At 45.2% G+C, this 17,159-nt stretch overlaps 1 protein-coding gene across 1 annotated transcript in view; it reads right to left on the reverse strand.

The window, feature by feature from the left end:
- The window catches only part of LOC134357996 (uncharacterized), a 164,038-nt gene extending 148,092 nt beyond the window's left edge, over positions 1-15,946 (reverse strand). Inside the window, exons 1-3 of the mRNA XM_063069850.1 lie at positions 15,840-15,946; positions 15,379-15,756; positions 13,452-13,776 (exon numbers count right to left, since the gene is read on the reverse strand). Of these exons, the coding sequence (XP_062925920.1) occupies positions 13,452-13,776; positions 15,379-15,756; positions 15,840-15,939 (803 nt within the window). The 5' untranslated portion in view covers positions 15,940-15,946. The remainder of the gene's footprint in view (positions 1-13,451; positions 13,777-15,378; positions 15,757-15,839) is intronic.
- Positions 15,947-17,159: the final 1,213 nt, after the last annotated feature.

Below are 17,159 nucleotides of genomic sequence, written 5' to 3' on the forward strand. Positions count from 1 at the left end.
AACGCGGCCTAAAGATGGTAAGCGGCCGCTCTAGCCTTCCACCGGCAGGTTGCTCCCAGGGGACCTTGACAAGACAAACCAGCAGCCCACATTCGTCCCAAAGGCTACTTATATTCCAAGCCCCAAGATGGGAATCAGGTGCCTCTGATTAATTCAACCAAAACAACGGACAGCTGGAAGACCCGCAGTCCTGAGTCCACGGACCAGACCGTGAACTGGAATGCGGACTTTACGGACCGGACGATGACAGTCGCTCCAAGGAGCAAAGGCCGAGTTCACTCGACCTATTCTCTTAAGGCATCTCCTCAATCCAGGCAACATCCTCGTAAATCTCCACTGCACCCTCTCTATGCTTTCCGCGTCATTCCAGTAGTGAGGAGACCAGAACTGAGCACAGTACTCCAAGTACGGTCTGATCAGGGTCCTATAGAGGTGCAACAGTACCTCTCGGTTCTTAAACTCAGACCCACGATTGATGAAGACCAATGAACCGTATGTCTTCTTAACCACAGGTTCAACCTGCGTAGCAGCTCTGAGTGTCCTATGGACTCGGACAGCAGGATCCCTCTCCTCCTCCACACTGCCAAAAGCCTTGCCATTCATGCTATATTCCGCCTTCATATTTTACCTACCAAAGTGAACCACCTAAGACTTATCTGGGTTGAACTCCATCTGCTACTGCTCAGCCCAGTTTTGCATCCTGTCAATGTCCCGCGTAATATCTGATAACCCTCCACACTATCCATAACACCCCCAACCTTTGTGTCATCAGCAGATTTGCTAACCCATCCTTCATCCAGGGCATTTATAAAAATCACAAAGAGTAGGTGTCCCTGAACAGATCCCTGGTCACCGGACTCCATGCAGAATATGACCCGTCTACATCCACTCTTTGCCTACTGTGGACAAACCTGTTCTGGATCCAGAACGCATTGTCCCTTTCGTCCGATGCCTCCTTTCTTTTTCAGTAAGCCTTGCTTGGAATACCTTCTCAAATGCCTTGCTAAAAGTCCATATACACTATATCTACGGCTCTACGTTCATCAATGTGTTTAGTCACATTGTCAAAATATTCAATCAGATTTGTAAGGTTCGACGTACTTTTGACAAAGCCATGCTGACTATTCCTAATCATATTATGCCTCTCCAAATTTTCATAAATCCTGCGTCTCAGGATCTTCTCCATCAACTTACCAATCATCGAAATAAGCTTCACTAGTCTATAATTTCCTGGGCTATCCATACTCACTTTCTTGAATAAGGGAACAACATCCACAACCCACCAATCCTCCAGAAACTCTCCCGTCCTCATTGATGATGCAAAAATCATCGCCAGAGGCTCAGCAAACTCATCTCTCTCTTCCCACAGTAGCCTGGGATACATCCGGTACGGTTCCGGTGAATTATCCAACTTGATGCTTTCCAAAAGCTCCAGCACATCCACTTCCTTAATATCTTCATACTCAAGCTTTTCAGTCCGCTGAAAGTTATCCTTACAATCGCCAAGATCCTTTTCCGTAGTGAATACTGAAGCAAAGCATTCATTAAGTACCTCTGCCATCTACTCTGGTTCCATAGACACTTTTCCACCTTCACACTTGATTGGTCCTATTCTCTTTCATCTTATCCTCTTGCTCTTCACATACTTGTAGAATGCCTTGGGTTTTCCTTAATCCTGTCCGCCAAGACTTTCTCATGGTCCTTTCTATCTCTCCTAATTTCATTCTTAAGCTCCTTCCTGCTAGCCTTGTAATCTTCTAGATCTCTATCGTTACCTTGTTCTTTCAACCTTTCATAAGCTCTACTTTTCTTCTTGACCAGATTTACAGCAGCGTTTGTAAACCAAGGTTCCTGTACCCTACCATACTTGCACTGTCTCATTGGAACAGTGAGAACTATGCAGTTCTCCACGCAAATATCCTCTGAACATTTTCCACATTTCTTTTAAATCTCCCTGAGAACATCTGTTCCCAATTTATGTTTCCAAGTTCATGCCTGATAGCTTCATATTTCCCCTTACGCCAATTAAACGGTTTCCTAACTTATCTGTTGCTATCTCTCCCCAATGATCTGGTAAAGGAGATAGATTTGTGATTACTATCTCCAAAATGCTCTCCCGCTGAGCGACCTGACACCTGACCAGGTTCATTTCCCAATACCAGATGAAGTACAGCCTCTCCTCTTGTAGGCTTCTCTACATATTGTGTTCACAAACCTTCCTGGACACACCTAACAAACTCTACCCCATCTAAACCCCTCACTCTACGCAGATACGAATCAATATTTGGGAAATTAATATCTCCCACAACAACAACCCTGTTATTATTACTCCTTTCCAGAAATGTCTCCCTATCTGCTCCTAGATGTCCCTTTTACTATTTTCTTACTATAAAAAACACCCAGTAGAGTTATTGACCCCTTCCTGTTCCTAAATTCCACCCACAGAGAATCCGTAGACAACTCCTCCATGACTTCCACCTTTTCTGCAGCAGTGGCACTGTCTCTGATCACCCTCCCACCTCTTCTGCCTCCCTCCCTGTGCTTTCTGAAACATCTTAAGCCTGGCACTTGAAGTAGCCATTCCTGCCCCTGCACCATCCAAGTCTCTGTGATGGACACAATATCATAGCTCCAAATGCTGATCCACGCTCTGGCTCCGGGTTTTTGCAGGATGGGTTTTCTCGCCTCGTGCCCAACAAAGGGACAACAAAGGAACGGTCGCAGAAAGCGGGTGATGGGCTACGGGACTGGTTCTAGTCGGTGGACTGGGCCGCGTTCAGTGACACATCTGAGTATCAGAATGAACACAGAATGATTGTCACGGAGTATCTAAAAAGAGCTGTACACGAGTGAGTACTCCGAAAATCATTCAGAATCTTTCCCCACCAGGGACCCTGGTTGGACTATGAGATCCGCAATCTGAAGAGAGCTAGATCACTGGATTTCAGATCTGGCAGGAAAGTAAGATACAAGACTTCCAGGTACGATCTCCGGAAAGCCATATCACGGGCGATGTAGCAATTCCGGACTAATCTTCAATCACTGGAGGATGCTCTACAGCTGTGGGAAGGCTTGAATGTCATTACCTCTTACCAACTGAAACTAAGCGACAGCAGGACATTGAAGCCAGATGAGTTCAATGTCTTCTAAAGTCGATTTGACCGTCAAAACATGGAGGAACGTTCAGGAACTCCTACAGTCCATGATAGCCCGGTGATCTCAGTCTTGAGGTTGAAATGTGAGTAGCCTTCAGACGAGTGAACACACGGAAATCATCCGGCGCAAATGGAGTACCTGGCCATGTATGAAAAAACCTATTCTAATCAACTGGCTGGAGTGTCCGCAAATGTCTTTAATCTTATATTTTAGCAGTGTGATATACTCGCAATCTTCAAGCAGGCTTCAATTATACCGGTGCCTTAGAAGATCGTGGGAATCCTCCTCAGTGACTCTCGTTCAGTCGCACTAATTACATCCGCAGTGATTAAGCGCTTTGAGACGTTGGTGATGAAGCGTATCAACAGCTGCCTGAGAAACGCCCTGGATCATCTCCAATTTGCCTATTGGCATAACAGAAGCTCAGCAAGTACTTTTTCATTGCCTTCTCACTCACCCCTGGAACATCTAGACAGCAAGAATGCATACAACGGGATGGTCTTTATCAAGGACCGTTCGTCATTCATCACCATTACCCCCGAAATCTAAACCAATAAGCTTCAAGAGCTTGGCCTTAATGCCTCCTTGTGCAATTGGATCCTCGATTTCCTCAATTCTAGACCGTTTGGACTCGCAAAAGAAATTCTTACACAATTTTCATCAGCACGTCTGCACAAAAAGGACGTGTACTTAGACACAATTTTACTCGCTGTATAGTTATGAATGTGAGGCTAAGCACAGCTACAAGCCATATATCAGTTTGCTAACAACACCATTGTTGTTGTCCCAATCAAAGCTGGTGACGAATCAACAGATCGGAGGAAGTTTGAAAATCTGGCTCAATGGTGCCACAACAACATCCTTTCACTCAAGGTAAACAAAAGAAAGAGCTGAATATTGACTTCAGGAGAAGGAAACTGTAGGTCCAAGAACCAGTCCTACTTCGACGATCAGGGGTGGAGAGGATCAGCAATTTTTAAATCCTCAGTGATTCTGTTTCAAAGATTCTGTCCTGGGCTCTGCATGAAAGTGCAGTTACAACGAAAGTACGGCGCCGTCCCTACTTCCTTAGAAGCTTACGAAGCATCGGCATGACATCTAAAACTTTTACAAACGTCCATAGATGTGCAGTAGAGGGTGTATTGATTGTTTGCGTCGCGGCCTGGCATGGAAACGCACCAATGCGCTTGCACGGAAAATCCTGTAAAAAGTAGCAGCTGACGTACAGTCCATTACGGTCAATTCGTTCCCACAATTTGAGACATCTGGAAAGAAAGGCTGTCCCCGGAAAGCAGCATCAATCATCGAGCACTCCCACCACACAGACAATGATCTCTTTTCTCATGTTCTTCATGTATCGGTTATATATATATATTTATTTATTTATTTATTTTCATTTTCTATTTACACAGTTTGTTGCCTTTTGCTCAGAATTCATTTCTATTCTGTTGGGTGTGGTCTTTCATTGATTCTACTGTGGTTCGTGAACTTACTGACTAAGCCCAAAAGGAAACGAATTTTAGCTTTTCATACGGTGACATATGTGCACTTTGATTACAAATTTACATTGAACTTTGCAATTTGATTCCAAATGTCTTTACTGTCGAGTACTTAAGCAATCTCCACGCTGACGTATGCAACTGGTTTCATAACCATGCATTCAGCAGCGCAGCAGATGCTCAATTGAGCTCCTGGATATGCATGTGTCAGCTAATTATTATCTCATCGTGATAGTATTTGACTCCATTCTTTCCATTATGGTGCTTGTCGAGAATTGACCCAGCACAGCAACGCTTGGCTGCCTGCTTACATTCGGCCTTGCCTAAGAAATCGGACAGTCGAGTCAACTAACTCTGAAGACTAGCAGTATTCGTTTTATATTTAGTTATTCCTTTCAGCCGCAGTGCAGGCTTCGTTTTCCATTTTAGAGTTTTAGTTGACTGTCCTGCTTTGCCTTGCGTTTATTGTTTTATTTTCCCTCTAACTTCGTTCGCATTGAAGTCTGTGAAATTGAGAAAAGGTTCTGCTTGAGGCCACTGCTGAACAGTCTGACTTTGTTTTCAAGCTTTTCTGCCTCATTCTGAACGCAACCGTCACCATCAACAACAAGCAATAGTTTTCGCAAACAACAGGAATTCTGCAGATGCTGGAAATTCAAGCAACACACATCAAAGTTGCTGGTGAACGCAGCAGGCCAAGCAGCATCTGTAGGAAGAGGTGCAGTCGACGTTTCAGGCCGAGACCCTTCGAGAGGACTAACTGAAGGAAGAGTGAGTAAGGGATTTGAAAGTTGGAGGGGGAGGGGGAGATCCGAAATGATAGGAGAAAACAAGACGGGGAGGGATAGAGCCGAGAGCTGGACAGGTGATAGGCAAAAGGGGATACGAGAGGATCATGGGACAGGAGGTCCGAGAAGAAAGAGAAGGGGGGGGAACCTAGAGGATGGGCAAGAGGTATATTCAGAGGGACAGAGGGAGAAAAACGAGAGTGAGAGAAAGAATGTGTGCATAAAAATGAGTAACAGATGAGGTACGAGGGGGTGGTGGGGCCTTAGCGGAAGTTAGAGAAGTCGATGTTCATGCCATCAGGTTGGAGGCTACCCAGACGGAATATAAGGTGTTGTTCCTCCAACCTGAGTGTGGCTTCATCTTTACAGTAGAGGAGGCCGTGGATAGACATGTCAGAATGGGAATGGGATGTAGAATTAAAATGTGTGGCCACTGGGAGATCCTGCTTTCTCTGGCGGACAGAGCGTAGATGTTCAGCAAAGCGGTCTCCCAGTCTGCGTCGGGTCTCACCAATATATAAAAGGCCACATCGGGAGCACCGGACGCAGTATATCACCCCAGTCGACTCACAGGTGAAGTGTTGCCTCACCTGGAAGGACTGTTTGGGGCCCTGAATGGTGGTAAGGGAGGAAGTATAAGGGCATGTGTAGCACTTGTTCCGCTTACACGGATAAGCACCAGGAGGGAGATCAGTGGGGAGGGATGGGGAGGACGAATGGACAAGGGAGTTGTGTAGGGAACGATCCCTGCGGAATGCAGAGAGAGGTGGGGAGGGAAAGATGTGCTTAGTGGTGGGATCCCGTTGGAGGTGGCGGAAGTTACGGAGAATAATATGTTGGACCCGGAGGCTGGTGGAGTGATAGGTGAGGACCAGGGGAACCCTATTCCTAGTGGGGTGGCGGGAGGATGGAGTGAGAGCAGATGTACGTGAAATGGGGGAGATGCGTTTAAGGGAAGAGTTGATAGTGGAGGAAGGGAAGCCCCTTTCTTTAAAAAAGGAAGACATCTCCCTCGTCCTACAATGAAAAGCCTCATCCTGAGAGCAGATGCGGCGGAGACGGAGGAATTGCGAGAAGCGGATGGCATTTTTGCAAGAGACAGAGTGAGAAGAGGAATAGTCCAGATAGCTGTGAGAGTCCATAGGCTTATAGTAGACATCAGTGGATAAGCTGTCTCCAGAGACAGAGACAGAAAGATCTAGAAAGGGGAGGCAGGTATCGGAAATGGACCAGGTAAACTTGAGGGCAGGGTGAAAGTTGGAGGCAAAGTTAATAAAGTCAACGGGTTCTGCATGCGTGTAGGAAGCAGCGCCAATGCAGTCGTCGATGTACCGAAGGAAAAGTCGGGGACAGATACCAGAATAGGCACGGAACATAGATTATTCCACAAACCCAACAAAAAGGCAGGCATAGCTAGGACCCATACGGGTGCCCATAGCTACACCTTTAGTTTGGAGGAAGTGGGAGGAGCCAAAGGAGAAATTATTAAGAGTAAGGACTAATTCCGCTAGACGGAGCAGAGTGGTGGTAGAGGGGAACTGATTAGGTCTGGAATCCAAAAAGAAGCGTAGAGCTTTGAGACCTTCCTGATGGGGGATGGAAGTATATAAGGACTGGACATCCATGGTGAAAATAAAGCGGTGGGGGCCAGGGAACTTAAAATCATCGAAAAGTTTAAGAGCGTGAGAAGTGTCACGAACATAGGTCGGAAGGGATTGAACAAGGGGTGATAAAACAGTGTCGAGGTATGCAGAAATGAGTTCGGTGGGGCAGGAGCAATAGTGGGGCAATAGTTTTCGCCTTCTTTCTAACCAGTGTTCAGAACCATTGGTGAAATTGAATTTTGGAAATATGTGAACATTATGCGCACAATGCTGATGATGTTTCAGCATGTCAGAGAATTGTAAAGCTCCATTCCCAATAATACCCAGCAAATTCTGAAACCAGGTGGTTTATCAGTTGTATAAATTAAAGTGTATTGATCAGGAGATGGGCCAGGCCTCGCCGGCGGTGGGTAAGGTGCATAAAAGCGGGAAAAGCAGCTGCTGGAATTTCCACGAGTGACCCTGTAGCGGTAGCAGAAAACACTAAGGAAGTGTCTCAAACAATACATGATAAGCTAACAAATAAGGAGCTTTCAATTTCGTATCGCCACAATTTCGGACATTTCAACAAGAGTGAAAAATCCCTTCCAATTAATGGAACAGAGAGTCAAATAAACAGACTGGGTCATCGATTTTCCTCCGGTTGTTTGAGTGACCGCCGTCAACTCGATACACTGGGAAGGAATCAGTGTTGTTTGACCGTGGGATTACTTAAACCAATATGCTTTAGGCGGATAAGGTTTGAGATGATTGTACGATCTAGCAGTGCAATACTGTCGCAATGCATGTTGGAAAATGCACCTATTCCACCAATGAAATTTGCCAAACCCCTTATACCCCTTAAACCCCTTACCCTCCACTAACCTGTCAATCCCGCTGACTTCAATACATTCCTAATTTGGGATTCAACAAGAGATTAATTGGGTCATAGAACACTTTAATAATGATCGCTAAATTTCAGTTTGTGTCCAGGAGATTAATGTCCATTTAAGAATGAGATGTTCCTGAATCGCTGAGTGTATGCCTTCAGTCTTCTGTATCTCCTATTCGATGGCAACAGTGAGCAAAGGGCATGGCTTGGGTGCTGGAGGACCTTAATAATGGACGCTGCCTTTCTGAAACACCGATCCTTGAAGATGTCCTGGATACTTTGTAGGCAAGTACCCAAGATGGAGCCGATTAAATTTATAACCCTCTGCAGCTTTCTTCGGTCCTGTGCAGTAGCACAACCACCCCTCCCCCCATTACGAAAATAATGATGCAGCCTGTAAGAATGCTCTCTACAGTACATCTACCGAAGTTTTTGAATGTATTTCTTGGCATACCAAATCTCTTTAAACTCCCAATGAAGCATAAACACTGTCTTGCTTTTTTTAATATTAATAGCTACACTAATATTTTGGGGCCAAGTTTGGTCCTCAGCGATCTTGACAACCAGAAATTTGAAACTGCTCACTCTCTCCACTTCTGATCCCACTGTGAGGACTGGCATGTGTTCCTCCGTCTTACCCTTCCGGAAGTTGGCATATCTCATTCCTGTCAGCCCTCCCGTCACAACCTGAAATTCTGCCAACAATGTTTGTATCATCAGCAAATTTATAGATTTTACTTCGGCTATGCATAGCCACACGGTCATGGGTATATAGCGAGTAGACCGGTGAGCTAGGTACACACCTCTGAGGTCAACCAGTGCCGATCGTCAGCGAAGTGATGATATTATCATCAAACCGCACAGATCATCGTCTTCCAGTTAGCAAGTCGAGGATCCATTTGCAGAGCGAAGTACAGAGGCCCAGGTTCTGCAGCGTCTCGGTCAGAATTGTGGGAATAATGGTATGAAATGCCGAGCTGTAGTATTTGCGGTGCCCAGCTGGTCTAAAACCGTGTGAAGAGCCATTGAGGTAGCATCTGCCGTTCATCTGTTGTCGCGATCGGCAAATTGCAATGGGTTCAGGTTCTTGCTGACGCAGGAGTTCAGGCAAGTCATGGCCAAGCTCTTCAAGTATTTCATCACTGTTAATGTAAGTGCTACAGGGCGATATCCATTAATCCAGCTCGCATTATTATTCTGAACAGGTCATAACTCCTCCAGAAGAGATCGCAATGTTCCTGAAGTCCTGCCCCCTACACTCATTAATTTGCCAAAACATTCACTTTCTACCCTCACTGGCGCACGGCACGGGCAACAATCCAGAAATTAGGCCTCGCTTTCTAAATTCCCTTTTCAGAACCTCTCCGCTTTTCTTTGCTATGTCATTGGTACCAATATGTACCAAGAGGTCTGGCTGCTATCCCTTCGTCTCCAAAACTTTGTAGACGCGATCTGACACTTCCCTAACTCTGACACCTGAGAGGCAACATACCATGCGGGTGTCCCATTCACGTCCACGCAATCTCCTGTCTGTTCCTCTGACCATTGAGTCCCCTGTCACTCCCGGTCCCCTCTTCTTCCTCTTTCCCTTCTGGACCATGGATGCATGCTTAGTGCCAATAACCCGGTCTCCGTGCTTCTCCTGTGAGGTCACCCTACAACAGTATCCAAAGTGGTATACTTATTATTAAGTGGAATGACCACAGGGGTGCACTGTGCTAACTGTCTATTCACATTTATCTTTCTCCTAACAGTCACTCAGTCATGATCTTGCCATTGACTGGTAGTTATAGAAAACGCATTGGGACAGAAAAGTCTCTGGGCAGCATCCAGAGCAGGAAAGTTGCTATGGAAATGCAAGACCGTCTCATCGCATCGCTTCCCACATTTTCAGAATGGATGCATAGAAATTGTCATCAAGCCCAAACCACCTCGCCTAGATAATATTAAAAATTACTGTGAACTATTAAACCAGCATCAAATAAGCAGATTCATAGAATCACAGAATCCCACAACCCGGAAACAAATATTTCAGTTCAGCTGGTCAATGCTGGTCTACATGGTAATACAGACTGAAAAGCTTGAGCATGTGGATATTAAGAAAAAGGATGTGCAGGAGCTTTTTGAAAGTATCAAGTTGGATAAGTCTCCGCGACCGGACCAAATGTACCCCAAGGTAATGTAAGAGGCGAGGGAGCAGATTGTTGAGCTTCTGGCGGTGATTTTTGCATCATCAATGGGGATAGTAGAGCTTCCGAAGGATTGGAGGGTTGCGGATGTTATTCCATTATTCAAGAAACTAAATAGAGATAGCCCAGGAAATTATAGACCATAAGTCTTACTTCAGTGGTCGGTAAGTTGGTGGAGAAGATCCTCAGAGGCAAGATTTATGAATATTTGGAGAGGCATAATATGATTAGGAATAGTCAGCAGTTACATGAAGAGTAAAAGGGAGCTGAGAGTTGATATTGGACCACTGCAAAATAATGCTGGTGATGTAGTAATGGGCGACAAAGAAATGACAGGTGATCTTAATGGGTACATTGCATTTGTCTGCACAGTGGATGACACTAGCAGTATGCCAGAGGTCAGTGAGTGTCAGGCAGCAGGAGTAAATGTTACAGCTACTAAAAAGGAAAATGTGCTAGAGAACTAAAGGGTCTTACGGTGACTGAGAGAGGTCACTGAAGAGCAAACGGACGCATTAGTCATGATTTTTCAAGAATCACTTCATTCTGGCATGGTCACGGAGGACGACAAAATTACATATTTACTTCACCCTTTAAGAAATGAAATTGCATGCCCGTTAGCCTAACCTCCGTGTTTGGGCATTGTTGGAGTTTCTTACGAAGGATGAGGTTTCGGGATACTTGGAGACTAATGATAAACTAAGTTAAAATCAGCATGGTTTCCACAAAAGGAAATCTTGCACAACTCTGTTAGTTCTTCGAGGAATTAACGAACAGTGTGGACAAAAGCGAGGCAGTGGACGTCATGTACTTGAATTTTCAGAAAGCGTTTGATAAGATGCCACACTACACTGCATGTTTATTTTTATGCATGACAAATAAAGCTATTTTTGTAATATTCAATGTACACTCCTTATGTTCATTGATTTTTCTGTTTTAGTGTTTTTAATGCGATTCACTATCCCTGTATTTTCAAAGATATTTTAAAACGTTAAAAATGTTAATTGTTGCATTAAACCAAGTGTGGGCTTCATTTACCCGATTGTTCATTGGATTTCTACCTTATGGACAGGATTTATTTTATCTAATGTAGCGCACATTGCTCTGCATTGTCCATACATAGAGTGATTAGTGTGGTTATTAATGGAAAGTGGAAGTCCAGGCACAGGTTGACACACCCAACCAGCATAAAAAACCTCATTAATGACATAGAAACATAGAAACATAGAAAATAGGTGCAGGAGTAGGCCATTCGGCCCTTCGAGCCTGCACCGCCATTTATTATGATCATGGCTGATCATCCAACTCAGAACCCAGCCTTCCCTCCATACCCCCTGACCCCTGTAGCCACAAGGGCCATATCTAACTTCCTTTTAAACATAGCTAATGAACTGGCCTCAACAGTTTGCTGTGGCAGAGAATTCCACAGATTCACCACTCTCTGTGTGAAGAAGTTTTTCCTAACCTCGGTCCTAAAAGGCTTCCCCTCTATCCTCAAACTGTGACCCCTCGTTCTAGACCTCCCCAACATCGGGAACAATCTTCCCGCATCTAGCCTGTCCAATCCCTTTAGGATCTTATACGTTTCAATCAGATCCCCCCTCAATCTTCTAAATTCCAACGAGTACAAGCCCAGTTCATCCAGTCTTTCTTCATATGAAAGACCTGCCATCCCAGGAATCAATCTGGTGAACCTTCTTTGTACTCCCTCTATGGCAAAGATGTCTTTCCTCAGATTAGGGGACCAAAACTGCACACAATACTCCAGGTGTGGTCTCACCAAGGCCTTGTACAACTGCAGTAGTACCTGCCTGCTCCTGTACTCGAATCCTCTCGCTATAAATGCCAGCATACCGTTCGCCTTTTTCACCGCCTGCTGTACCTGCATGCCCACTTTCAATGACTGGTGTATAATGACACCCAGGTCAGATTTCTACACCAAATTCTTGAAGACATCAGCAGGTAAGACAACCGTAGGTAACTTGTGTGAAATGTTACTGAATTCGTTGTGTGTACAAGGACCTCAAACTCGCAGTCGTCTTATCAGTCACACCCTCCATAAAGACCACGCTATTGATCAAGCAAGATATAACTTTAACATAATTAAACGGTCTCTGCTGTCATCTTACGCACGTTTTGCGCTGCAGCAACTCTCTCCCACCTGCAATTACAGTCTTAGATCCAGCACGACAAGTTTCAGGAAGAGTTCAACCATCAGGCCCCTGAACCGAAGTGGATGACTTTAACCACCACATCTCTGAACTGATTCCGCGATCAAACTCGTGTCCTCAGTATTATTTATGTTTTTATCCATTATACCTTTATCCTTTTGCTTATCTATTTATGATTGATTGAGTTTCATGTGTGTTTTATTTATTTATCTATCTCTCTTTCTATCTAACCATTTATTTATTTGCAGTTATTCGTCTTTGTGCTTCTCAGTCTTTGTGTGTAGTTTTTCATTCCATCTATTCTACCTTTTTATTCTACTGTGAATATCTGTAAGAACATGAAACTCAGGGTCGTATATGAAGACGATTACAGACTTTGACAACAAATTTACCTTAAACTTTGAACATACCTATGAGTTATAGAAGCTAGTGTGCGGATGTGGCGGGTGGTGACGGTGGTGTCAGGGCGGGAAGTGAGACCGATGCCTTCATTCAGGAACTAACGGGATCGATGGAGAGAATGGTCACGTCACGGGAAAACATCCATACAGTGTAACACTCCCAATGATGGTAAGACGTTGGCCATAAGGCCGTGAGAATGATGATCTCCCTCCCACAGGGATGGTTGTAAATGAAGAGCAGAAGTGCAGGACGACGAGGAATAGAAGGTTCCGGTGAATGCGGGGGTGAGTGCCGACGGACAAAGAATGCTCAGGACACAGAGAGAAGTAAGCGGAATAAGATGTCGGAGTCGATTTAACTGTAATTCTGATTGGGGCTCCAAGACGGCATGTTGTCCACAACCATTCATCCCAACATACTCCCAGCAGCCCAGTAAATGCAAGACACGATAAATCTACCGCTGTTTCCTCTTTTATTTAGAGATATGTTACACAAATTCCAATCACAGCAGGGGACATCGCTCCTGAATCTAGACAGTGCGGTAGTTCAGACAGAGCACAGTGGGGACAATTCTACACAAAATTATCCCTCGCAAGAGATGGATTATTGTTGCCAACTGTTCTGAAATTATTAAACATTCTGATTGTTTCCATGAGCGAACATTACTATACAATTACATTGCAATGGGCGGCTGCACAGACACAATGATTGCTTCACTGCATTAAACAAAAACAAACAATCCGCGTGTGCTGCCAGCCGGCACACTCTCACTGCGCACAGGCGGACGAAGAGATGGTGTTGCGCAGCGGCGAGCTCAGCGAGCTGTGGCTCACGCTGCAGGAATAACTCGAGCCCTTGTTCCAGGCAGCGGTGGTTACTCGCAGGTAACTGCTCAGCCTGTAGGTCTGGTCAGCGTCCAGGGCCACGGCGCCTGTCGTCACCCCGCTCTCCGTCTCGACTCCATCCACGCTCCAGCGCAGTGCTACCAAGCCCGGCTTAAAACCACTCACCAGACAGGAGAGAGTGGCCGAACCCTTGTCGGTCTCCTCCAGAGAGGGAGGGAGCAGGAGAACTGAGGGCTCCCGGGAATCGCTACCTGTGTGAGAGAGGAGACGGAGGGGAATAGAAACAATATTATTTCATAGCCGTTCAAAGATAGAAGCACCAGCGCCGAAATTAACACAGTCATTGGGACACCGTAAACGGCATACTTGACCCCTCGGGTACAAAGATTTGAATGAAGAGCTGCCCAGATTAATCGCAGCCTTGCGCGGCTACGACGTGACATCATTTATTTAAGAAAAATCTTTTTGAATCCACTCTGCTCTCGGTGCTGCATTGTGTTAAAAGATAACTTCGACACTACTCAATCCCTCCTCTGATTGCCCACACCGTGCCCATATGATTGGTCCCTCTCGGGAGACCAGTTCCTTGTTGTTCTCCAATAACTCCCCAAATCTTCAACTCTTAGGACAATAACTGAGAATATTACACTTTCAGTTAATGATAGAAAGAAGGCTCTTTGGGATGTCCCGAGGTTGGGAAAACTCAGTGGATATCCAAGACTCGGTACCCAGTGGCTGAAGAGGAAATGATGGTAAAAAGAGCTGGGCTGTGAACCGGAGAGAAGCGGGAAAAGGCGAAACGACTCGTTCAGCTCCAGATTTCATTCCGAACCCTTAATAACCCTCCTATGACTCTGTGACCAGTCAGTTGTCCGCCCAGCACCTTCCCCTAGTGTGTAGTATTTTAAATCTGACGTTTTACTCCTGTTTTGCCTACAATCATAATGACGCGGAAGTATGGAATATTCGCAACAAACATGTTCTCATAGGTGGTGAATGAAGTGGGAAAGTTAGATTTCATGCTTGCGGTAGCGACCCAGAATTAGGTGTGAACATCATTCAAGACAGTATGTGAGATAGCGATAGGTTCCACAGTCAAGATATTTTCCCCAGGGCAGAAAGCTAAGCCGAGAGGAGAGTAATTTAGAGGATAAGTTCGGTGAATGTTTACTTTGTGTACAGAGTGATGGGTGCATGAGCTGGAGGAGGTAGATACGATAGGGACAATTAAGAAGCTGTTCGACGGACACATGATTGTGCTGAGAATGGAGGGATATGGAGTATGTGCAGACAGTAGGCATTGGTTAAATTTGACATCATAGAGGGGCCATTGTAATATGACTATTAAATAGTTCTCTGGTACGATGAGATGGACTATTAACCTCACAATCTACCTCCTTATGATCTTGCAACTGATCGACCTGCACTGCATTTCCTCTGTGGCTGTTAACTTTTATTCTGCATTAAGCCGATGTTAACTCAATGCACCGTCATCACGTGATTTTATGGACAGTATGCAAGACAAATTTTTCATTGCATCTCGTGAAAAGTAGCAAAATTAAACCAATACTAATAATACAATGTACGGGGCCTATTGTGTTAAAGAGAAGGATTGACGGAAAGTATTGAATTGTTACACCGACTGAAGTAGATCAAAAGTGTCAACAACAAATTTGTTCACAAGGCCAGCGGTCATTAATTTGATTGTGGGCCTGACTCGATAGGCTGAACGGCCCTTATGCCAGACTGAGACAAATGGAACCTGCCCTCCCTGTCCGGGATTTTATCCAGCTGTGGGGAATGACAGTGGCTGCAGTAGGAATTGTTTGTAACAGAATGAGGAAGCGACTTACTCTTAATGCCCAGGATGGTGCCTGGACCGAAGGCAGCTTCATTATTCCACGCTGCACAGTAATAGACGGCGGAATCCCGGGGCTCCAGACTGCTAATGGTCAAGATGTGACTGTTGCTGGAGGTGTCTCTGGACGGTTGAAAACGGTCTGTGATCCCTGTCCCGCGGTTCATGCTATTGTCTTTGTAATGAGTTAATACCCACTTCGGTCTCTCCCCGGGAGGCTGTCGGTACCAGCTCATGTAGTAACTTCCAACATTACCATTCTGCATCCGACACTCTAAGCGGGCGGTTTGTCCCGCGGAAACAGGTCCCGACATTGGTGTCTGATTGAGCACTGGGGCCGCGTGGATATCTGCAATAAAACACAATAAAACCACTGGGAGACATGGAGCAAAATAAAAATCAGCAGTAATCCCAATTTTACCGGATAATCCGTGCGTCAACCAATCCGACTCTCACCTGGTAAATGAACCAGCAGAACCCACAGGAGATGCAGCGCTGGGGACATTCCTCCGGACAGATGCTGACAGCGAGCGCCCAAAAATTCCGACCGAACCATGCGTTGTTCTGCAAACTTCGGAAACCCCTCCGCTTTCAGACCCAACAAACTGGGGTCTTCGGGTCCGTTTATTAATTGAGATGTAAATGAGTGGGCGGCACCAGGAAAAGAACGTGGGCGGAGATTGACTTGCTGAACTTCGGAAACTTTGAATGGCAACTCTGCTGATTTTTAAAACCTTAAGCTCTAATTTCAAGATTGTTTCATCTTCAGTTGTATCACATATCCAGGCCTGTAGAACTTTGGAGAATACTCAAACTAAACTTATTTTAGATATTACTTCGGTTGCTTCCCTCTGGAACAGTAGGTGTGGGTGGAGGTGGCACTCGGCCCCTCGTCTCTGCTCAGAATGGCTAAGGAGAACAAAGCTTTTCAAGGTCACATCAAATTTCTAGAAGGTCTCTATGCCATCCCAAAATTACCTCGACAATACATTGGTTCCTATCTGAGAATATATCATTCCTACAGAAAGCATGTCGCTACACTGCTTATGAGAGAATAAAGTTTGTCACTAAATTGCGGAATTCTGAACTGACAAGTATTTTTCTCTGTAGTAGCTAAAGCGGGCCTCGGCAGAATTTCATTTAACGTCAGAAATTGGGGTAAGTCATTGTGCAAAGAAGTTGCAGTGGAACGCAATCAACGCAGCAAGGTGTCAGGAGTGCTCCTCTTGGCAGTGAGTCTTCCGGGTAACATTAGATGGGATTTAGGGATGTTCAGAAATAATTGCACCGGTGATGCAAACGGATGCAGATGCTGCAATCTGGAGCAACTCAGAAAGAACTGGAAGGACTGAAATGGTCAGGCAGCATCTATGCAGAGAAACAGACAGTCGCCGTTAACGTCCGAAAACGTTCATCTGAAACCCCATTCATGTAATTTTCCGACAATGAGATATTGAGGCACGCAACAAGACTCCGAAAATAGTCATACGAGGCTGGAAGGAGCAAACTTCAGTCTGACTACATTAGTTCCAGCAATGGACCTTGTCAACTTGAAAGGATCTGACCACCAGCCCGTAACGTTCTATGACCTTACTTCGCCATCAAAATCCGGGGAGGACCACTGAGCAGAAAGCACTGGATTTATTAAATTGAGGCTTATAAATTAGTCAATGGTCACAGGCTTGGAATTATAAAATTCAAAGTTCAAAATAAATTTACTGTCAAAGTGCGGTAAGTCATCATACACAACCCTGACTTGCATTGACTTGCGGGCAT

Source organism: Mobula hypostoma, chromosome 2 (assembly GCF_963921235.1).
Source record: "Mobula hypostoma chromosome 2, sMobHyp1.1, whole genome shotgun sequence".
Lineage (NCBI taxonomy): Eukaryota > Metazoa > Chordata > Chondrichthyes > Myliobatiformes > Myliobatidae > Mobula > Mobula hypostoma.